Raw genomic sequence first — 23,191 nt, 5'->3', positions numbered from 1 at the left:
GTGTGAATAAATACACTGCGGACTGTGAGGTGCTCACATACCACAGCAATGCAGCCATATAAATAGCTATAAATCTGGGGCATTCCACATTACTTGGACTCTTTGAGTCTATCATGCAAGTTACCAGCCTTACTCCTTCTGGCTCACAGGCTGTGTACTTTTTGAGGGTGATGCGATCTGCATATGCAAATAAAGAGGAAATTTCTTTCCTTTTAAAAAAACGGTGACTGGTCCTCAGGGGATGCTCTTTGCAGCAAAAGGAGTCACTGTGTTCTGCTACTGCAGGGGTGTTGAGAAGAATAACCATGAAACGTTGGGTCAGTTTTGTTCTCTTGTTGGCAGCTCTCCCAGGTAGGTGAATTTCACTGGCACAAGGAAGGGGAAAAACAGAACTAGCCACAAGAATTCTCACCCTGCTTCTTCTTTATCCACAGGGGTAAAGGCTCAGATCCAGCTGGTCCAGTCTGGTGCAGAGGTGAAGAAGCCGGGGGAGTCTGTGAAGCTGTCCTGTAAAGGATCTGGTTACACATTCACTAGCTATGCAATCAACTGGGTTCGCCAGGCTCCTGGAAAAGGGCTGGTTTCCATAGGATGGACTAACACAAATACAGGGGTGCCTACTTATGCGGATAGTTTTAAGGGGAAAGTCACCATGACTCTGGACACATCCATCAGCACAGCCTTTCTACAAGTGAGCAGCCTCCAAGCTGAAGACACGGCTGTTTATTACTGTGCCAGAGACACGGTGAGAGAAACCTCATTCAGAGCCATTCAAAAAGGAGAAGTGGATTTACTCCTGGTGTGTGGCACCATCTGCTTATTACACCAACAAGCACCATCCTGATTTCACTGCTACATTCTGCACACTTCTGTTCCTGGTATCCACCTGTTGGGGGATATTCCGAGTCTCCCAGGGAATTTGGACATCCCATTCCTGTAGATTTCTGATGAGTACTGAGCATACCTAGCCCTAGACTGCTCTGAAAATCTCATCCTCACATAGTCCTCTCTCTGGGGCATTAGCCAGCATTTCCTTAGGGATGCATGTGACACCTAGCACCACGAAGGCCTGATCACTGACTGTGGCCTCGAAATGCTATATAGTAATATTAATATAAGTAACAAATGTGTCCCCACACTGACATGCCAGAGCCATTTACAGAGACATGCACCCCAGGGTACAGATTCTCAGCTGGGATAAATAAGCATAACACCATTGGCTTTAATGGAACTATACTGGTTTATGCCAGCTGGGAACCTGCCCTATTGACTCCCATAGAGAGATGTTGATTTACAACAGCTGGGATTCTGGTCCCATTGATTCCAATGGAGTGATGAACAATTTACTCCATTTGGGATTTTGGCCCACTAACGTCAATAGAGCTACATGAATTGGAATGAGCTGGGAATCTGGCTGTACGGTAAATAATCTTGAAAAGTGCAACTACAGATAAGTACAGTAAAATTGAATGAAATTGGTTTGTGTCAAAAATGTAAGTGGCCATTACAGGTTTATTGTGGGAGAGTCAGAATGCAGAAGGTGACAGCTTTTTCCTCTTAAATCAAGAAAGTAAGCAAAAATAAACCTTCGATAAAACAAAACAAGCATGAGATTGAATAAACAAGTTGAACAAAAGAAAAAAGCAGAAATAATAGATACACAATTGCAGAGAAAGTGATATACAGCAGCATATCACAAATTATTTCTTCACTCAGAAGTAATATGAGGAGAGTTTTATCAATCATCCTCACCATCTACCTAGGTTCTCCTGGCTTCCGCATCACCAAGATAACTTAATAACGCCATTTTGACTTGCCAGAGGCCCTAAGGCTGAGCAAGGACTTGAGCCTAGCTTTTTCAAAATGCCTGTGTGCCACTGTGTTTCTAAGGCCTGGTCTACACTAAGGGGGCGGGGGGGTCGAACTAAGGTACGCAAGTTCAGCTACGCGAATATTCACGTAGCTGAACTCGAACTACCTTAGTTCGAAGTACTCACCCGTCCAGACGCCGCGGGATCGAAGTCTGCGGCTCCCCCGTCGACTCCGCCACCGCCGTTCGCGGTGGTGGAGTTCCGGAGTCGACGGGAGCGTGTTCGGAGTTCGATATATTGCGTCTAGATTAGACGCGATATATCGAACTCAGAGAAGTCGAACGCTACCCGCCGACCCGGACGGTAAGTATAGACGTACCCTTAGTGACGAAGAAGCACAGTTCCTACTGAAAAACCAACACTCAGCCATGGGCTTGCACCCAAATCACTGATTTTAAACCTTTCACATCTCATTGTCAGTCTCTGGTGGATTCTCTTTATTTCCAGGTAACAGTGTTCTCTTGTGATCTGCCTTAGGTTGGTGAGGGTGTGAATTACACCAGTGTGGTTCTCTTGTGGCAGGTCTGTGTGAAGGCCAGCCCTGAACCTAGTGCTTTGTTTATGGGAAGGTGGGGGGGAGATGAGGGGATGGGATATTCCATTTTTTGATATTTTCACTGTAAAGTCAATCCCCTGGTAAATATGGACAAGCCCTTAGGACATGTCTACACTACAAAATTAGGTCAAATTTATTTGTCAACATTTAGCCTCTGATTTTACAAAGTCGATGCTGAATGTCCCCACTATGCACATTCCGTCAGCGGAGTGCATCCTCACTACCATGATAGCATGGACTCACGGAGTGGTGCACTGTGGGTAGCTATCCCACAGTTCCTGTTCCCAACTGGAATTCTGGGTTAGGCTCCCAGTGCCTGATGGGACAAAAACATTTTCACAAGTTATTTTGGCTACACGTCGTCAGCCTCCCATGATGCACTTGCCTCCTCCCTTCCTCCCTCCATCCCTGAAAGCAACCTGGATCGATCAGTCTTCAGCTGTCGTTAAGTCTGTGGCAATCACAACACATCCGCCATTCTTCTCACATTCTTGCCTTTCTTCTCCATGTTTGTCCAAAACATTTTACAATGTCACCTTCCCATCTTCTTGGAGCCTGACCTGGTGGTCTTTTCCGTTCTCACGGGTACCACTCAATAATGATTGCAGTCCACCTATTGTCCGTGAACCGTTCTATGTGGCCGGCCCATCATATCTTATTATATCTGCTTTCCACAACAATATCTTTCACACCTCTGCGTTCTCTAATCATTTCATTTGGGATATGATCCATAAGGGAAGTTCCCAACATAGCTCGTTCCATTGCCCTTTCAGCTACCGACAGTTGCTGTTCTTCTCTCTTCCTCAGTGCCCACGTTTCACTGCCATGCAGCATGGGTGGCAGCACTGTTGAATTGAAGATATTTGTCGTGTGGTCTTGTCGATTTTTCCTTTGAGGATGTCCTTGATGGCATTAAATGCACACCATCCTGCCTGAATCCTTCACGAGAGCAACAACAAACAATCATTTTCATGCCTAAGCCTAGGTTACGTGTGCAGATGCCATAGTACAGCAAGCATGGACGCTGCTCAGCTGTACGCTGTTGTTGTGAGCATCACAAACACCTCACACATCATCCTGTGGTATTTGCAGAGCCTAACCAGGAGCTGCCATGCGGAAGAATGTGATGCCACAAAAACAGCTGTGCTGGAAGCCGTGGAATGGAGAAATTCACACACGCTGGCAGCAACAGCTGGGCTTGTTGACACAGTGGAATGTTGCTTCTGGGCCCAGGAAACAAGCACAGACTGGTGGGACTGCAGAGTTATGCAGGTGTGGGATGAGGAACAGTGGCTGCAAAACTTTCGAATGCATAAATCCACTTTTTGGAACTTTGTGAATTGCTTTCCCCAGCCCTGAAGTGCAGAAATACCAAAATGAGACCTGCTCTGACAGTTGAGAAGTGAGTGGTGATAGCCCTGTGGGAGCTTGCAATGCCAGATTGCTACCGGTCAGGCAGGTATCCGTTTGGAGTGGGTAAATCTACTGTGGGGGCTGCTGTGATCCAAGTAGCCAGGGCAATCAATTCACTTCTGCTAAGAAGGGTAGTGACTGTGAGAAAGGTCCAGGACATAGTGGATGGCTTTGCCATGAAGGGGCTCCCTAACTGGTGGGGCGATAGACGGAACTCACATCCCAATCTTGGCACCAGACCACTTCGCCAAAGAGTACATAAACTGGAAGGGGTACTTCTCAAAGGTGTTGCAAGTGCAGGTGGACCACAAGGGCCATTTCACCATCAATGTGGGATGGTCGGGAAAGGTACATGATGCTCGCATCTTTAGGAGCTCCGGTCTCTTCAGAAAGCTTCAAGAGGGAACTTTATTCCCAGGGCAGAAAATTACCGTTGGTGACATTGAAATGCCAATAGTTATCCTTGGAGACCCAGCCTACCCCTTGCTCCCGCGGCTCATGAAGCCAGACACAGGCAGCCTGGACAGCAGTGAGGAGCAGCTCAACCCTAGGCTGAGCAAGTGCAGAATGGAGGCAGGATGTGCCTTTGGATGTCTAAAGAGGCGCTGGAGCAGTTTACTCACTGGGTTAGATCTCAGCAAAAGCAATATTCCCATTGTTGTTGCTGCTCGCTGTGTGCTCCATAATATCTTTGAGAGTAAGCGGGGAAAGTTTCTGGTGGGGTAGGGGGTTGAGGCAGATTGCCTGGCTGCCAGTTATGAGCAGCCAGACACCAGGGCAATAAGAAGAGCACATCGAGGTGCACTGTGTCTCTAAGAGGCTTTGAAAACCAGTTTCATGAATGATCCAACACAGATGTGACAGTTCTGTGTGCTTTTCCTTACTAATCTGCCCCCTTCTTTGCATGTTCTGCCCTGTAAACTAAACCCCCACCAACCACTGTGTGCACAGTGAATAAAGAGCCTCTTGTCCTCAGTTCATGCATTTTTATTATGCTAACAAACCCTGAACAGAGACAGCACCGAACAGCAATGATAACCAGGTAAGGGCCTGGTAACACAGGGAGGAAGGGGCAAGGACACATAGCTTATTACAATTGCACTGTCTAGCAATCACAGCTGTGGGAATGAGAGCTTTCTGCTCCATGAACCATCCTCTGGAGTTGAGTTCAAGGGATAACGGAACTCCCCCCACACACACACACATACATTTTAGGACGTCTGGAGAGGAGGCTATGGAACTTGGTGAGGAGGGCATCATTGGGTGCAGTGGAACTCTAAGGTCTAGTTGCCTTTCCTGCACCTCAGCCAGACGCCTCAACATGTCTGTTTGCTCCCTGATAACCTGCAACATCTCCTTTTGTGTGTTACACTCTTGTTCCTGTTTGGTTTCCTGCCCTCTTGGTCGATGCACATGCTCTCTGACAGTGTGAGCCTCCATGCATGGAGCTAGGCTCTGTCAGCCTCAGAGGAATGCATCCAATCACAGAACATGTCTTCCCTTGTCCGCTTTTTTTGCCTTCTAATCTGAGACAGCCTTTGTGCTGGAGTGGAGGAAACACCCACAGACAAGGTTGCAGCTGCAAGGAAAAAAAACAAACAAACCACAAGGGTTTGCCTGCTGTGCATTCGCCTCCTCCTCCTCCTCTTCCTCAGCCTTACAGAACATACATTGTTGAAAACAGAAGGTTAACTCTTGCAATGAATGAAACACTTCACAGCAGTAAATACATTCCCTGAGGTACTCAGCCACATTTTGTCTTTTAAAAGAAGAGCCTGCCAGTAAGGTATAACACACGGCAGAGCGCTGGGCAGCAGATTTTGGTTTGCAGGCAGGCATGGTGAGCACACACGAAAGGGTAGGCGGTGTCAGGACACACACGGGGATATTTTTTGGTGTGGAAACTCTTGGCACATAAACAGGCTTTTCTGGGGAGCACCCTTTGCGTGTCTGGACTGGCCACCACTGTATCCCAATTGTTTACCTCAAATTAAACAGTAACCACAATTGCATGTAACCCCTGTAGTGTTATTACAAGTGTGCACTCACCAGAAATGCCTTTCCTGCCATCACAGTCCTGCACCAGTGGATCCTGGGAGGGGATTGGCTCCAGAGTTAGGAAAAGGTCCTGATTGTCAGAGAGAATGGATCCTCCGCTTGCCTGCTGTGCATTTGCCTCCTCTGCCTCTTCTTCCTCAACAACAATGTCCTCCTCATTGCTGCCCATGGCCGTCTGGGTCCCCTGGGAGGTATCCATGGAGAGTGTTGGGGTACTGGTGGGGTCCTTGCCTAGAATCGCATGCAGCTGCTCATAGAAGCGGCATGTCTGTGGCTCCACTCCAGAGTGACTGTTTGCCTCCCTTGTCTTCTGGTAGGCTTGCCTGAGATCCTTTATTTTCACACGGCACTGCTGTGTGTCCCTGGTGTAGCCTTTTCCCCCATGCCCTGTGCGATCTTGGCAGAGATGTCAGCATTTCTTCTGCTGGTTCGGAGCTCTGCCTGCACAGACTCTTCTCCCCATGCAGCGATCAGATCCAGTGTCTCCTGTTTGCTCCATGATGGAGCACATTTACTGCCTTGGGCAGGATGGTGTGCATTAGATGTGCATTCGGTATGCATTTGGGAAGGACAGTGTGCATTCGGTGTGCATTTGGCGTGCATTCGGGAAGGACGGTGTGCATTCGGTGTGCATTCGGCATGCATTCGGGAAGGATGGTGTGCATTCGGGGTGCATTCGGTGTGCATTCGGGCAGGATGGTGTGCATTCGGTGTACATTCGGCATGCATTCGGCGTGCATTCAGTGTGCATTCGGGCAGGATGGTGTGCATTTGGTGTGCATTTGGTGTGCATTCGGGCAGGATGGTGTGCATTCGGGAAGGATGGTGTGCATTCGGTGTGCATTCGGGCAGGATGGTGTGCATTCGGTGTGCATTCGGGAAGGATGGTGTGCATTTAATTCCATCAAGGACATCCTCAAAGGAAAAATCGACAAGACCACACATACAAATATCTTCAATTCAACAGGAATGTGCTGGTGAGCTCTCCACGCTGATCAAACAGGAAATGAAATTTGAAATTTCCCGGGGCTTTTCCTGTGTACCTGGCTGAAGTGCAGTGGAGTTGAAAATGCTGTCCAGAGTGGCCACATTGGAGCACTCTGGGACACCTCCCGGAGGCCAATCCCATTGAATTACACAGCATTGTGTCTACACTACCCCTAATTTGACCTGGGAAGGTCAGTGCTAGTGCTACTCCTCTCACCGAGGTGGAGTACAGGCATCGATTTTAGAAGCCCTTTAGGTCGGCGGAAAGGGCTCGGGAGTGTAGACAGGCACATTATAAATTTGACCGAATGCAGGGAATGTCGATCTAATGCTGTAGGGTAGACCAGGCCATAGTCTCACTGACTTTAATGAAAACACTGGCTCCCAAGGGCCACATTTTCAAAGGTATATAGGCATAAAGTTGCAGATAGGAGCCCAATTGTGATCCGTGTGTTGAGCTTGATGAGTCATCTGAGGTAACTACCTGCCAGTTCTAAGGGTCCAGCTAATCCACAAGCTAGGGTCTAACTAAGTGACCCCAGGGCAGGCTCCTCGTGAAAGCAGCCAGCACAGACTGTTTGGTGTTGCTACCTTGTTGAGATGCGTCCAGATGTGCCTGGTAGTTCAGATGGATGGCTCCTGCTCCAGCCACAGCCAGTCACCAGGCTGCCCTGTCACTAATGGGGTTTTCAAACAGTGCTTAAGAAGGTTAAGGGCCAGATTTTTAAAAGCATCTAGTGGGATTTTCAAAAGCATCTATGTGCGTAATTCCCGTTGAAAATCAATGAGTTTTAGGCATCTAGATGCTTTTGAAAATCTCACTAGGCACCTAAATACCTTTACAAATTTGGCCTTAAGTCCCTAACTCCCATGTATTCCAAAGACAGTTAGGCTTAGGCTGACCAGATAGCAAGTGTGAAAAATCGGGATGGGGGTGGGGGGTAATAGGAGCGTATATATGAAAAAGCCCCAAAAAGCGGGACTGTCCCTATAAAATCGGGACATCTGGTCACCCTAGTTAGGCTCCTAAGCTACTTAGTACCTTATAAAAATCCCACTAGGTGCCTATCTGTACCTATACGTGCATAAATACCTTTGTTAATCTGTCTCCAAATCCCTTAGGTAGGTTTGAAAATCTCAGCCTCTGTGTTTAACTCCCTTAGGCTCCTTTGAAAATGCCAGGCTAGAACTCAAGCTTTGGGCTCCCCCCCAGTTTGAAAATCTTGGCCCCTGTCTTCATGTTGCCAAGGCTGGAATGAAGCTGTGGTAAGCAACCACTTTCATTTCCTTGGATCAGTCCCTGAGAAGTCACATGGCTGCATGCACTCTCACAGCTCTGTACAGTAAGAAAGGAGAGGGATTTTTGTAATGAGGTGTAGCACTGTGTTGGGGGGATATACGACCACAGTGACACAAACTCCATAGAGTGCCGTACAAAAACCTGCAGATGCAAGAACAGCAATATTTTGTGGGGGAAAATACACTAACCTGAAATTTCAGAGGCAGTAACGACAGTACTTTTTATTCTTTTTCTCCCTATTTCCATGTAACCCTGAAGAAACACTTTGATCAATATCCTAAGAGCTGGAAAGAAGGTTTAGCTCAGAAGCATCTTCTGTAATAAAGTCTTTGGAATCATTCAACTACACAATGATTTTTTCTATTTTTTGGCAGAAATAGGACATGGTACCCACTTCCGGGCTCTGGATAATGTGTCCTGTAAGGATAAAGTCCTGTTTTTAGTCCTCTGTCTTGGCATGTCCACCGAGGTCCTGTAAAGACCTATTCTTCAGCAGGCTACAAACAATGTGGATACAGATAAACTCATCTTCGGAAAAGGGACCACGGTCACAGTAGAACCAAGTAAGTACAAAGCTCTGTATGTTTAAAATTACACTAGAAGGGAAGGGGAGCATTGCTACGTGGTTCCACACAGAAAGGATTTTGCTTTCTGGGGTTTGAGAGGATTTTCTTGCCAGCTAAAGACTCAGCTCTGGATGCTCAGATGCATTGCATAGCTCCATTGGACCTAATGGTCCAGATTCCCAACTTGTGTAAACCAGCATCACTCCATAGGAGGCAAAAGGCCAGATCCCTCCCTGGTGTAAATTGGATGTGGATCTATTGGAATAAGTGGACCTGATCGCTAGCTGGTGCATATCTGCATAGCCACAGTGGAACCAGTGGTCTAGATCCTTAGCTCATATATATTGGTGTAGCGCTACTGAACCAATGGAGTTACACCGATTTACACTAGCTCAGGACCTGATAATCTGGGCCAGATTTGGTATAAAAGTGCCTCACCACCACTAAACATCAGTGGATTTGCACGGTTTTAGGTCAGTTCAGAACGCAGGCCCCAGGGTTGAAGGCTCATGTTCTAGGGAGGTTTTGCGATGACTCTCTAACTCTGTGGAGTATGAGAAACTGATTTTCGGGAAAGGCACCAAAGTGACTGTGGAACCAAGTAAGTAATTCATCCTCAAAAAGAAGCATGAGTGTTTTCCGTGTTCCTGAAATAATGGCTTGATAACCTGGGGCTGAAGTTTTGAAAACTGCTTAAACAATTGGGATGTCCAAGTTCCTTCAAAATGAATGGGAATTGGATGTCCAAATTGCGTGGATGATTGGGAAAATGTCACCCATGAAGTTTAAGGGTTTTTTTTAGAAAAGTAATTCAAGTTTTCAGAGAGGGTTGAAATATGGGGTGGATCAATGGGACAACTTTATAGCTGGTTGCTGGATTTCTTTGTCTCTAGTTCCTTGGGTGTAAACTGAAGAAATTGGATTAGGTGGTGGTTGTTGGTTTTTGTTTTGGAAAGTGAAGCTTTAAGTTAAAGGCAAAAGATCTGGGATTTCTGAGCCAGCTCATGGAGTTCCAGAATTCCTCTGAGCCAGATGGAACATGTAAGTTTTTGTAGGGCCCATTTGAAGTGTGTTAATACATTGCCCTTGATCTTTGGGAAAGGCACTCAGCTGAGAGTTGAACCACGTAAGTATTTCTCAGGTGTATTTTTGAGCTTTTGGGGAAGCGTATAGTGGTGGAAAGGTTGATTTTATTGTTCAGAACTATCCAGCTCTATCTAGAAACTCACAGCAGAACAGTCCTTGGTTGATTATGGGTAAAATTTTCAAAAGCAGGCAAGGCTTAGATGCTCAAAAGTCTTATGTGCCTAATTTCCATTGAAATCACGTAGACACTTAATGATCGTCAGTCAGTCGCATGGACTTTTAATGAGGCTTCAGCTCCTGAGGTCCAGATTTAATTGTATTTAGGTGACTACCGCTGTCAAAATGTGCATAGTAAGATTTTTCAAAAGCACCTAGATAGCTAACTCCCATTGAAATCAATGCATCTTGACATGTTTGAAATCCCCACCAAGTGTTTATCTGCATCTTGAAATACCTATAAAACCTGCCTAAATTAACCTAAATACCTTTACAAATCTAGCTTGTGGGTGCTTTTGAAAATGTTACCCTTGAAAACCCAATTCCCATGAAAATGACATGATCTGGGTGTCCAAATCCCCTAGGCAATGTTATATGTTTTCAACTTTTTGCGTGCTCCATGAAGGAGAATTCCAAAAAATGCTGAAGGAAGATAGGAGCACAGTTCCCTTGGCACTTTTGAAAAGACTCTTCTCCATGAACAGAGCACAGAGAGCGCTCAGTCAGACAGACAGCTGTATTTTTTAAAAGTTGTTTGGTGGGTGGGTTAAGGAATAGTTGGGTATAGGGAGAAGCCTAAAATTCTGTGTGATTTTTTGCATTTTTTAACAATCTTGTTTCATATTGATTTGTTTTTTGAGAAACCGTTAAAAGAAGTGATAAAAAGTTGCTTTGAGGTGGGAGGTACAAGCAATTGTGTTCACTAGTGACTCTAGAAAATGTAAATACCATTTGGGTCCTTGTGGCTGTTAAACCCCAGCAGAGAGAATTCCTAGCATGGAAATATCTGCTAGTCCAGCTCCATCACAATCAGAGGGGCCAGATCTCCAGCTGGTGTCAATCAAGAGAAATCAGTGAGGCCAAATGCTCATCTGGTGTAAATGGATGTAGCTCATTGAAGTCAGTTGGACCAGCTCCCCAGATCCCCAGGCCCTGGGCCAGATCAGCAGCTGATGTAAATTGACATAACTCCAGAGAAGTCACTGGGGCGGGAAGCTCGGGTTGTGTAATTTGCCAAAGTGTGTCAATTTTACAAAGCCTCGGATTACAAATCCAGAAGGACCATTGTGATCATTTAATCTGACCTCCTGTGTATCACCGGCACAGAACTTCCCCCAAATAATTCCCATCCAATATCTCTTAAAGAAACCTCCCATCTTGACCTAAAAATTGCCAGTGCTGGAAAATCCCTTGGTAAACTGTCCCACTGGTTAATTGCCCTCGGTGTTAAAATATGCACCTTATTTCCAATCTGAATTCATCTAGGTTCAACTTCCAGCCATTGGATCATGTTAAAGCGCTCTCTGCTACACTGAAAACCCACTATCAAATATTTGTTTCCCATGTAGATACCAATAAACTGTGATCAAATCACCCCTTAACCTTCTCTTTGTTAAGATAAACAGGTTGAGCTCCCTGAGTCTATCACTATAAGGCAGGTTTTCTAATCCTTTAATCATTCTCCTGACTCCTCTCTGACCCCTCTCCAATTTATCAGCCCCTTTCCTGAATTGTGAGCACCAGAGCTGGACACAGGATTCCAGCAGAGCTTAAAATAAACTCTCTGCTCCTATTGCATATTCCCCCTTTGTGCACCCACGGGTGGCATTGCCCTTCTGAGCGCCTTAACACAGCTGTGCCATCTTGCACCTCCCGGGGATCTGTCCCAGTGAAGCTGTCCCGGCAGCTCAGCACTTGGACAGTGTCTGTCGGGGATCAGAAAAGGCCCTCGCGGTGCTCTGTGCGGAGAACGCAGCGCGGCTCGGGGGGGTCTCTGCACAGCTGGGGTCCCGCAGCCGGGGAGGAAAGCGCACCAAGGGGGCTAGCCAGGCGCACCGTTTTTGTACTGCCGCGTGTAACGGTGCCACAACAGCTCTTCTCTTCGGCAGCGGGACCCGGCTCACAGTGGAACCCAGTACGTAGCGGTTGTGTTTTAGCGGCTCCGAATCACTATTGCGTGGGGCTAAGGCGTTTTCCTATTCGGGGGGCTAGACAGAGGCTCCCAGGCATCTACGGGGCGACTTTTAAAAGCGCCGCGCCTCCAGCCCAGCGCTCCTCGGGCCGGTCCCAAAGACGGGGCCGTTGTGTGTTCAGGAGAGACGCCGCTTACCGAGCCATCTAAACACGGATTCAGGAGCCTAGGGTCGGGCGCCCGATCCTTGGCCCGTGTGTTTATGCCGGGGCTTTCCAAGGGAGCCTAGGCGAGTCAGGTGCCCACGTCCCACTGACTTCAGCGCCTAGTTCTCTTGGGCACCTTCGAAAATCCCCGCGTTAAATCTAACCCTGAACCCTCACCCTACGCTGAGCTTGGGCAAGTCCCAGATGCGATTCAGTTTCTCCATCTGTGAACTGAGGAGCTGTAACCGTATCTCCTTGGCAGAGCTCTCGGAGGTTTGTGCATGGGAAGCCCTGTGGGAGAGCGAGGCATCATTAGTGACCATTCCTGGTTGAGACCTCACCCCCGAGCCGAGCAGAGTGTGGGGAACGGAGAGAACTGCAGAGTCAAAAGATTTTCCGTGCAAATAATTTAAGACTTGAGATGCTGGAAACTTCTCTCCGTTGGGGGAGATTGTTCCTTAGGGTTGACATTTTCAAAGCCTCTGAGTGGATTTGGATGCTAAATGGCCATTAATTAACAGGAATTATCCCAAATCTTTGAGAACCTCAGCTTAGTAGATACTGTATTTCCCGTCAAGGGTTTTAGCCAGGTGTAAAATATCAGGGAGTATTTGTCAACCTTAAAAATACCTCCTTAAATGGTCGCATTTCCTCAGTAGCGATGGAAGGTTCGTACGCAGCCATTTCCCCTTTGTTAGGAGAGGAACGAACTCATTTCCAGGGGAGTGGAAGAGCTTTGCTCTGAGCGAGGTGGGTGCTAGAGACATGCTGCAGGTGCCCGACCCAGGGCAGGGACTCGGTGTGAGAATTTAGCAGCGCGTTTACCACTGTGAAACTCACGTTTGGAAATGGGACTAAACTCACAGTCCAGGCAGGTGAGTGGGGGCAAAAACAAGTTGGAAGGCTTTTCATAAACCGATAGTGAAGGCTGGGGTTTTGCACGGAGCCTAAGGGACTTAGGCACCCAACTCTCATTGAATTTCAAAGGGAATCTGACACCTAAATCCGTACTGTTCCTTTGAAAACTCCAGTTTTGGGCAAGATAGTGATACCCTGATGTTCATGAATCCCTTACTCCGCAGGACGCCCCATTGATTTTAACAGGGCCATGCACAGACTGAAAAGCTTCTCAATGCGCGTAAAGTTCTCAGAACTTGGCCCCTAGATTCCAGAATGTAATCCAGAAATTCACAGATTTCAGAGCACGTCCCAAGCAGGTTTTTTTTGAAGAGCCTTGTCACACTGTGTGCGAAGTGCTGATTCTTTAATATTTGGGAAAGGCACAACTTTGGCTGTGGAACCAAGTAAGTCTTGTATCTCTCTCACTCTTCAGTCTGCATCTTTTTCCAGCACTAAATTCACTCTTTTTTTTCAAAAGAGAGAGAGAAATAAAGTAACGATTCCTTCCCTGGCTGTTCTGGCGCTACAAAGAAGTACAAAGATAAACAGTCCCCCCCCCCCCCCCCGCATAAAAACGTTTCATTCCCATTGTTAATTCCATTTTTTCCTTTGCACTGGAGAAGAATGTTCTCCAGGCTGAATGAAAAGCAGGCCCACTAATAAATATAGTTGGCTGAAAAATTTTCACCAGCTTTTTTTAAAAATTGAAAATAAACATTTTCCCCCCAAATCCATTATGTTCAAAACCTGTCAGCTATCAGGTTTTTTTTTTGTAATTTTGAATGATACGTTTAATCATTTTTTAAATTGAGATTTTGATTGACATTTTTCCTTTCCTGAAAACTGCATTTTTTGATTCGATGAGTCATTTTTATAGCCCTTTTGATAAAGTTATTGCTAAAAGTTAAGAGAAATCTTCCCGGGGAAAAAAGGAAGGGCATTTCCAAGCCAGGAAAATGGAGACACATTTGAAACAAATGTCCCTCTTTCTACTGGCACGATTGAGGCGGAGAAGTGGTTACAATCAGCTGAATTTTCAGACTGAAGTGATCTGAGAGGCTTCCTTTAGAATAGGATTTAAGATAAACGATGCAGTTATCTGACTGGAGAGAAAGCGCTGGGTTTGGAAAGCTACCGCTGTGACTTTTGGAAGTGGTGTTAAGCTTTTGGTTGAGCCCAGTAAGGAACAGCTAGGTTGTATTGTCTATAGTGTTTGATTCCCATGGCATAAACCGAAGGGATGTGTAGCGTCTCCATTTCACTGGTGCAAATCAGGCTTCCTCTAAGAGCAGCCTCTTGAGTTCTGTGTCTGGCCCTGCAGCACTGTGCATGGGAGTCCAGAGCTCTGACTTTTGGCAAAGGCACCAGGCTTTCTGTTGAGCCCAGTAAGTATCATTTTTGTTACCTCTGATATGCCAGTTGGCTGCATTGCTAAGGGTTCTCAGCTGGTGCAAACCAGCACAGCTCTGCCTACAGTGCAGCCACGCTGGTTCTGGATCATTCAGGAGTTTGAGCCGCTGTTTCCAGTGCCTACATAATGGGGTATGCTGAGCCAGATTATCCCCTCCTAAATCCGGAGTGACGCCATTAACGTGAATCGTGTTTCCACAGTGGAGGTGCGGGGATAGTCTGGCTTTGATGACTATCCTGGAGACAGGAGGCTGGTTTGCCTAGGTCTTAGATTGCATTTCGCACTAAGGCCGGTCCTGAGGGATCCATTTGCACAGTCGGGGTTGTCTCACGGGGCGGGCTGCCAGTCAGTGTGCACAATACAGACATCACGGCACGGGACTGTCAATAGGATAGAACAGAGAAGAGCTGTCGCATGTACCTGTTCTTTTTATTGTAAGTTAAATGAACAAACTATCACGGAGACCCAACACAAGTGGAAAAGCAGCACATCCCCTAATCGTGCAGAACTCAACCGCCATTGTGGGTATTAGCGCGCTCTGGCTGGTGTAAACTGAAAGACTTCCCATTGAATTTAGCGCTGCTGCTGATTTACACCAGTGGGGGATTTGGCCCTTTGATAGAATAGGGCTGTCAGGTCAGTTACACCACCCCACTGAATCCCATTGATCTATGGCTGGTTGACGCCAGCTGGTGCTTGGTCCCACTGACTCCAAGGCAGCAACGTGGATTTATGTCAGATGCAACTCAGGTTTTCTTCGTATTTACATAATTGACACCATACACTTCACACCTCAGAAAACCCTGGCCACGAGCAGTTAAATTTCAGGTTTCAGAGTAGCAGCCGTGTTAGTCTGTATCTGCAAAAAGAACAGGAGTACTTGTGGCACCTTAGAGACTAACAAAATGTGTTAGTCTCTAAGGTGCCACAAGTACTCCTGTTCTTTTTAGTGAAATTTCAGGCACTGACAGTGCCCCTGTATGCCTCAGGCCATTCCACATTAACTAGGTTTTCTGAATATTCACGGTGATGAAACATTTTGAGACACCAGCATGAAGTGGTCTGATGACATCAGATTTGCTTGCCTTTAAAGTGCCCATAACAACACTTCTCCAGAGAGGTTGTGTTCCTTGGTCCTCTCACACGTGGGGAACACATTGAAAAGGTGCAGGAAGAGTTGAAAAATACTGTTATAGCTCTTAGTAGAATTGCAAAAGCCTCTGTGGAACTCGGCAACTGTAAATGACTAAAGGATTTTTGTTTTTTGCCACTGTTACTAGGAGTGGTTCTTTACTCCTGAAGTAGAGCCATGATTTCCGGTGCATTCCTTGTAGAGCCAGGAGTAAAAGAGAGCAGGATCGGTCACCCACCGACTGAACTTTCTTTGTACCGTTATTGCGATGGTTATGTGTTTTAGCCACATCAAAAAGCCGTGGAACACGCAGAACCTTCCCGCGGGCGCATTTATAATTTCAGAGCAGGTGCCAAAATGACGCCAATGCAGGATTAAATTATGCTGTTGAGTTTGATGCTCTAGGTGTGTGGAGTTTGCTAATTTTAAGGCCCACTTGTTAAAGACTGAAGTTCTCACTCACACAGGAGAGGCTACTGATGCCTGGGAGTTCTCACCGCTATAAGTAAGTGTTAAGGACATAGGGAACCTGGGAATTGTTTTTGATATTCATATACATGTCCACTCTTGAGTTTTCAGGATGGGGTTTTGAGTGCGCAACTCCTTTAGTCTCCTTTGCAAATCACAGCCGTAGTTCCCATCTCTCTCCCCGTCTCTGTCTTCTGTAGTCCGCTCTGCCTTCAGCACCGCTTGCTGGTATTTCCAGCAAGGATCCCAGCCAGTGAAGGTTGCACCTAGAATTAGCGTCTTTAAAAAATACCTCAGGTGATATTTTCTCCAATTACCATCAGCAGGGCCTGTATCCAAACCAGCAATTTGGAGATGTAGCGCTCTATATCCCATCACCATATCCAAAACTGAGGTGTATCTGACCCAGAGGCGAGAGACTCCATATTCCACGACTTTATTCTATGATCCTTAACCTAACTCTCCAGAATTTAATCTAATTACATTATAACCATCAATTATTTGTTCTCAGAAAATCCAGAGCCTTCCTCTCCATCTGTTTTTGTTGTGAAATCGGCAAACGCAAAACCAAGCGATGGCAACAAGTTGACGGCGGCTTGTTTAGTTAAGGATTTCTTCCCCAAGAACATAAAAGTAAACATGAGTCAAGAGACAGACACTGTCTACAAATCGAAAGAAGGAATTCTCTCTTCGAACGGGAAATACAGCATGATCCAGGTGGTCAAGGTAGAACCCAATGAAGACGTGGGCTGCTATGTTACACATGAGGGAATTAACTATAATCAAACAAAGCCTCAATCAGGTATGGTTATATGGTCCTAATGTGAATTTTATCATCGCTTTCCAGCTGCACCTCATGTCATGGTGCGTCATAGTCCTGAATTCAAGGACACCCATCCCTACCCAGAAATGTTCCATAGAACCTCTCCTGGGAGCTAGCGGGCAGATGTCCAGTGGCGTTTCAGTGCCCAGAGACACACACAGGTGCACGGAAGGGCTTTCTCCTTCCTAACCCATTTAGGGCCAGATTTTTAATGGTACTTAGGCTCCCAGTGGGTGTTAGGCACTTAGATGTTTTTTAAAAGTCCAACTAGGTGCCTAAAAATCTCACCCCCAGTGACATTTTAAACAGCATCTAGACGCCTAACACCCATTAATCACATCAGGCACCCGAATGCCTCTTTAGTCACCTTTGTAAATCTAACCCTGGATGGGAAACGTGTCAAACCCAATATTTCTGTGTTGAAAAGTGACCTGTTAAGAATATGAAAAAAAATCCGCATTTAATGTTTCATGAATAATGGTGTGAGATTTTAATCAAAGTTTTTTAAGGAAACATTCTGGACAATATTATTGAAATGGTGGTTGGAATTTTCAGAAATGTAAAGCTGGACTTTAGCTAAACAAAAATTTTGGAAACTATTTGGATTATATTTTTGATTTAAAAAAAACATGATAAAGTCTGAAAAAATAAAGCATGGCTCAGTTTTGAATTTAGCAATGAAACTAACTTCAAAATGTAACTTGTTCTTGGTGAAACTAGCTTTACGTTTTTCAGGCAGTGCTAGTTGAAAGTATTTCTAGCACGGCTTAGATTTTCACAGCCACCTCATGGATTTGGATGTTGAATTTTCATTTACATACATGGGAATTGGGACTCCAAATCTCAACCTTAACTTGTGATCCATCTCCACATAAAGTCTCCTATTGACACCAGTGAGACGTGGATTAGGAGTTTAATGGGAAAAGCACATTGTTTCATCAAATTAATTAGGACTTTTCAAATATTTTGTTTCAAAACCTTTTCTTGGTGGAAAATAGGACCTTTTAAGTATGTATTTTTACAGAAAGTGTTAGCTTTTTGATAATATTTTTTATTTTTAGTCAGAAAAAAAAGATTTCCCCCCCCAAAGGCTTTTGTTCTGAGCTATTTTTAGATGATTTTTTTTTTCAGTTTTCACCTAAACCTTCGGGCCAGAATTGTTTGGGTTTTGGTTGCTGAACACCAAAACACATTTTTTTTGGTCAAAATGTCTACGTTTTCTGTGGGGGGGGGGAATAAAAAAATATTAGGACCAGTTCAAAAGTTAATTTCAACCTGATTTTCAAACATTTCCATTCACTCATTACTGGGTGCGGGGAGGTTGTATTTATCGTTTGTTTCAGAACTGTTTTAATTGAGCTATATTTTCATTTTTCTCTTTCAACAGCTCCCACCACGGCCCCAATCAATAACACTCAAGTGTGTGAATCTTCAAATTCCATGGTCGAAGGTTAGTTACCAAAAATAGAATGAAAGATAATAAAGGGCCAGCGGGATTATGTTTGTTTGAGGGGGTGGATTCAATGTGGATATTTGAAAATGGAATTTCTCAGTTGAAAAATGATGTGTAACTTTTGACTATTTATGGAACACTGGCAGTTTGGAATTTCTCTTTCCACGCAGCAGCGCTGGTCACCAACAAACGTTATTCATTGGGCCCTCCCTGCCAAATTCAGGGCCCTGAAAAACACATCAGGGACTGTGAAATCTGATCTCCCCCATGACATCTGGGAGGGGTAGGGCAGGGAGCGCTTACCCTGTGCCAGGCTCCAGATACTAGTCCTGACCGTTCTGGGGAGGGACAGGACTTCCTTTCCCCCCACAGGGACCATTCCCAGGGCTGAGTCAGACCCATCTCCCAGACCCTCCCACGGCTGCAGGAGGCTCCCTGGCTGCTGGCTGGGAGCCCAGCTCTGAAGGCAGCACTGCCACCTCCAGCAGTGCAGAAATGGAGGTGGTAATACCATGACCTCCCCTACAATTGCCTTGCAACCCCCCCGCCCCCCCCAGCCCACTTTTGGGTCGGGAGCCCCACGGTTACAACACAGTGAAATGTCAGATTTTAAAAATTCAATGACTGTGAAATTGACGAAAATGGGGGTGAATTTGGGAGGTCCCTTTGGGACAGCATGGAGTCAGGCTGTCTGCGGTGGCTCACAACCATGAGGGCCTACCTCAGGGCAGGCTGTCAAAAGCAGGGCAGACTCCCCAAACCGGTGGTGTGCTGTAGAATGAGAGTTCACGGACTCAGTACCAAATGGGAACTCCTGGATCACGGAGCCAGACTTACCACGGAGTCACACACAGTCCCTTGGGCGCTCCAGTCTATCTTGCCACCCAGACAAATGGGGCTTAGTCACTTACACCAAAAATCACACCACACTCAGGTTGCTTCCAGTCCCATGAGACCAGTCACTTCCCCTAGAACAATTGGTGCCCTTGATCTTACACCAAAGACAAGGCTGTAGCCAATCCTGCAATAAACTATCGAAAGGTTTATTAACTAGGACAAAGGAACAAGAGAGTTTCCTACAGGCTAACGCAAGCAAACATCACCGAGTTACCGGCTAATCCTAAGAGGGGCAGAGTTGTAGTGATCTGTCAATTCAAAGTGTTTTCAGAGCAGGCCAAAGAGGCTGAACTCTCTGCCCTTCAGAGTTCAAACAGCTAAAAAGATGGAAAATTTTCCTGTGGACTTGTTTTATTTCTTTCATTCAGCTTCCAAGCCCATATGACCAGCTTCCTTGCAAGTAGCATTTCCCAGGTGCCATAGAGCCACTACACAATCCTTTGTATTGCAGTGGTTCTTGGTGGCCCATCTGAGAGTGATGGTGCATCTGGATGGGCAGGGGAGATGGGGGAGGGGAATGAGTCTTCTGCCTGAGGTCGTAAGTTCAGAGCAAATATTTTTAAAGTTATAAAGCAAAACTTACATCTTTTCTACAGCCATGACAAGTGAGACTGATGCATTCAGCACCTCACAAGCATCTGAGAGAGTGTAAATCCTGGAGACATTCTTAGAAGACTGATACCTATTTTGAGCAAAACTAACAAATAGGTGACCTGGTCTGTTCTCCAGCTATGAGTTTGTCAGTTCTTAGCTAATGTCTGCAGCCTGGGCAAGAACTGACGTCTTGCCTGAACATGGGCTGAATACAAATGAAATCCATGGTCTGGATTAAATAAAGGAATGCTAGTTTGTCTGTCTGTGCAAAGTGTCTCTGTTTTCTCTCTCTCTAGATTGCTGTATTTTTCTTTAATTATTTGTAATTGTTTCATTCAATCTTGTGCTAACTCTCTCTTTCTAAAATGTCTCTTTGCCTTCTTTCTTTCTTTCTTATATTTTTTATTGAGGTGTTTCCCACTTCCTGCTGATATAAAACCATTCGATCCAAGCCGTTCCTTCCCTCCATTTTTTCCCCCCAGAGCCAAACATGGAAAAAGTGAACATGCTGTCAGTGACTGTGCTGGGCCTGCGAGTTCTGCTTGCCAAAAGCATCGCCTTCAACATGCTCATGACGGTCAAGTTGTTCATTTTCTGAGGTAGGAACTCTTACTATCATAGTGTCCATTTTGGTGCTTGTGGGGTCATTGTTAGTGATTTTCAAAGGACTTTATGGGAGTTTTGAGATACAAAATCCCATTGAAAGCCAATGGGAGTCAATGGGCCAGCTCTCCAGCTGGTATAATTCAGCTGTAACTCCACTGGAATCGATGGACCAGATCCCCACCAGGTATAACTTGTCTGCACACCCACTGGTTCCATTTGTGGATGCAGATTCTCAGCAGCCTTCAGAAAGGAGGGCCGTGGTCAGGCGCCCAGAATGAGAGGTTGCTTTTGAAATGTTGGCCTACGATGCCCAAAGTCACACAGAAAGCCTGGGAATCCAGCACAGATCTCCTGAGTCAGAATCTGGGACATCAGCCATTACAGATCATCACCAGAGCGTAGACACTGGAGTGCTGGTCCTAGTGAAGTGAACAGTGTCCAGAATGTCTAACCGCAGATCTCTCATTTTCATAGGTTGTGACGAGTGAACCAGCAACAGGCTGAAGACAAAACACAGGGACCAGTGCCAGTGACTTCAGTTGGGGCAGATTCGCAACTGGTATAAACCAGTGTAACGCTATCGGAGTGAGTTGGAATAAACCCCCAAGTGGCGTAAATGAACTGTAGCGATTTTGGAGTCAATGGGCCACATCCCAACTGCTGTCAATTGGTGACTTCAATACGTCTATATCAATTATCACCTTCTCCGGATGTCTCCCCAGATCTTCTTTTCCATGGTTTATATTATTCAGTGTTTTCGGTTCCCCTTTCCTTTCATTGCTAGTTAGTTCTGACTCTTAACTGTCTTATCACAAGATAGCAAGTACTTGTATTCTTCTTCAGTCTTCTGTTTAATAGGAATATTTAGCGGGAAGTTTCCCTACCACAGTATTACACTATGGATTCCAAATCCCTTAGGCAGCTTTGCAAAATCTGTTTGATTTTTTTCACTATATAAAAATACTGTTTTATTGCTTAGAAAATCCATTCATAGCTGAAGCATTTTATCATTTTAGTGTAGAAAATTTGTGCCAGGTCTGTCGCTGGTATAAATTGGTACAACTCCATTGACTTCAACAGAGCTGTGCTGATATACACCAGCTGAGGACGTGGTGACATATGTACTCACATTATTTTTAATAGCTAGTAATTTCACCTTGGAGATCTGTGCATTTATATGGAACTAGTGGTTGTAGCTTTCTGTGCTTACTACTGAAATAATAAAGGTGATTATGCAAAAGGAAAGAACGACCTTTTCTTTTATCCTCTGTCTTCAGTGATCCTGAATTTATTCTGCTCATAGGTGTGTGGTTGGGTCTGAGCTAATCACCAAGGATTTTATTCAATGGCCACTGAAGTCCAGAAATCCAGGGGTTACTGCCAAGAATTTCTGTGAATTGAGTTCATCTGTCTGCGGACTTGTTGCAAGAAAAACACTGCACAAAACTGTTCCCACTTTCATCATTAAGGGTCGGATTTTGAAAATTGCCTGTTGTAGTTAGGCGAACAAAGTCCACTGAAGTCAATGGGGACTGTGCTCCTAATCCACATAAACGCTTTTCACAATCCAACCACAGAGGTATCATGAAGAAAAAGTAACATTGTTAAAGTTTGGATTTTTCAAAGGGTCCTCAAAGAGTAAGGCGCACCCCCCACCCCCTAGCTTTCATTAAGATTTGGGCATCTAACTCCTTAGGTCCCTTTGAAAATTCCAACCAAAATACTCTGGATATTCTTCCATCCTACAAAAAGAGACACAGATGCACACAAAAATCCATGTGGGTGCACGCACACGGGTGTGTATGGGGATAGTGTGTGTGAGAGAGATGGGGTCTAGGTAGGCAGAGATAGAGACAGAGATGGGTGTGCGTGGGGATAGAGAGATTGAAAATACAAAGTTCAGAAGGGAACATTTGTTGTTTTTTTCTGTTCACTGCTAACAGGAAGGCACTGGGAGGAAATAACTTGGTGGTTTGCAGGATGATACAGTTGCTACAGCAACCTAGGCCAGAGGTTTATTTGTAGTCAAAATATATCCCCATCCCCCACCCTCTTTCCCCTGTGCTATGTCAGTTACTAGCAGGCGCCCAAACGAGGCCGGATGCTGCGGTGACAGCCGCTCAGCTAGTCACGCCATGCAAAACATCAGCCTCTCGCTCATCTCAGAAAAACATTGTAACCGCCGCCGTCTTTGATGGGGTGTTTTCCTGATGCTGGCTCTGCATCAGGCCTGACCCCAATGCAAAGCTGAGCGGTGCTGGGCTGTAGGGTGAGCTATGGGGCAGGGTCAAGTTCAAGGTCTCGGTCGTTAGCTCCATGGGGCTTATGGCCCAGGATACCGAAAGGAGCCTGCAGCTCTGGAATGAGACAGTTTCCAAATACCCCGCTCCCCACAAAGCCCTCCCAGAGCAGCGCTGCGCCGCAGACACAACCCTCTCCTGGGAGCGAGCAGAGAAAGCGTGTGACAGATGTCAGTCCCATCGAGCTGGGGGTGCCCGGCTGCAGGGGAGGATGTGGGGGGCTCAGTGAGGGGGGGTCCTCCAGAGTCAGTGCTGACCCCAGGGCGGCAATAGGGGGTGCGGAGCAGCAGAAAACTAGTAGGTGACACAGGGTGCTGGAGCAGCCAGTTTTGAAAAAGAAAACTGAGACCCAGAGCATGTTGGCTCATCGACCATCTCATGGAAGATGCTGTAGCAGAGCGGGGCACCCCCGCCCCGGCTCCTGCCTCTGCTAGTT

The 23,191-nt window shown here is 45.9% G+C and overlaps 1 protein-coding gene across 1 annotated transcript; it reads left to right on the top strand.

The window, feature by feature from the left end:
- Nucleotides 1-305: 305 nt before the first annotated feature.
- LOC123347717 (immunoglobulin gamma-1 heavy chain-like) lies at nucleotides 306-21,716 on the top strand. The gene is made up of 7 exons (XM_044984950.1): nucleotides 306-351; nucleotides 435-745; nucleotides 9,304-9,352; nucleotides 16,594-16,884; nucleotides 18,293-18,355; nucleotides 20,332-20,448; nucleotides 20,930-21,716. Exons 1-6 carry the CDS (start codon nucleotides 306-308, stop codon nucleotides 20,445-20,447), a joined length of 876 nt encoding a protein of 291 aa, XP_044840885.1. The 3' UTR covers nucleotide 20,448; nucleotides 20,930-21,716.
- The last annotated feature ends 1,475 nt before the right edge of the window (nucleotides 21,717-23,191 follow it).

The sequence above is a fragment of the Mauremys mutica genome, chromosome 13 (assembly GCF_020497125.1).
Source record: "Mauremys mutica isolate MM-2020 ecotype Southern chromosome 13, ASM2049712v1, whole genome shotgun sequence".
In the NCBI taxonomy this organism is placed as follows: domain Eukaryota; kingdom Metazoa; phylum Chordata; order Testudines; family Geoemydidae; genus Mauremys; species Mauremys mutica.
This window is presented reverse-complemented; position numbering and strand designations above follow the sequence as displayed.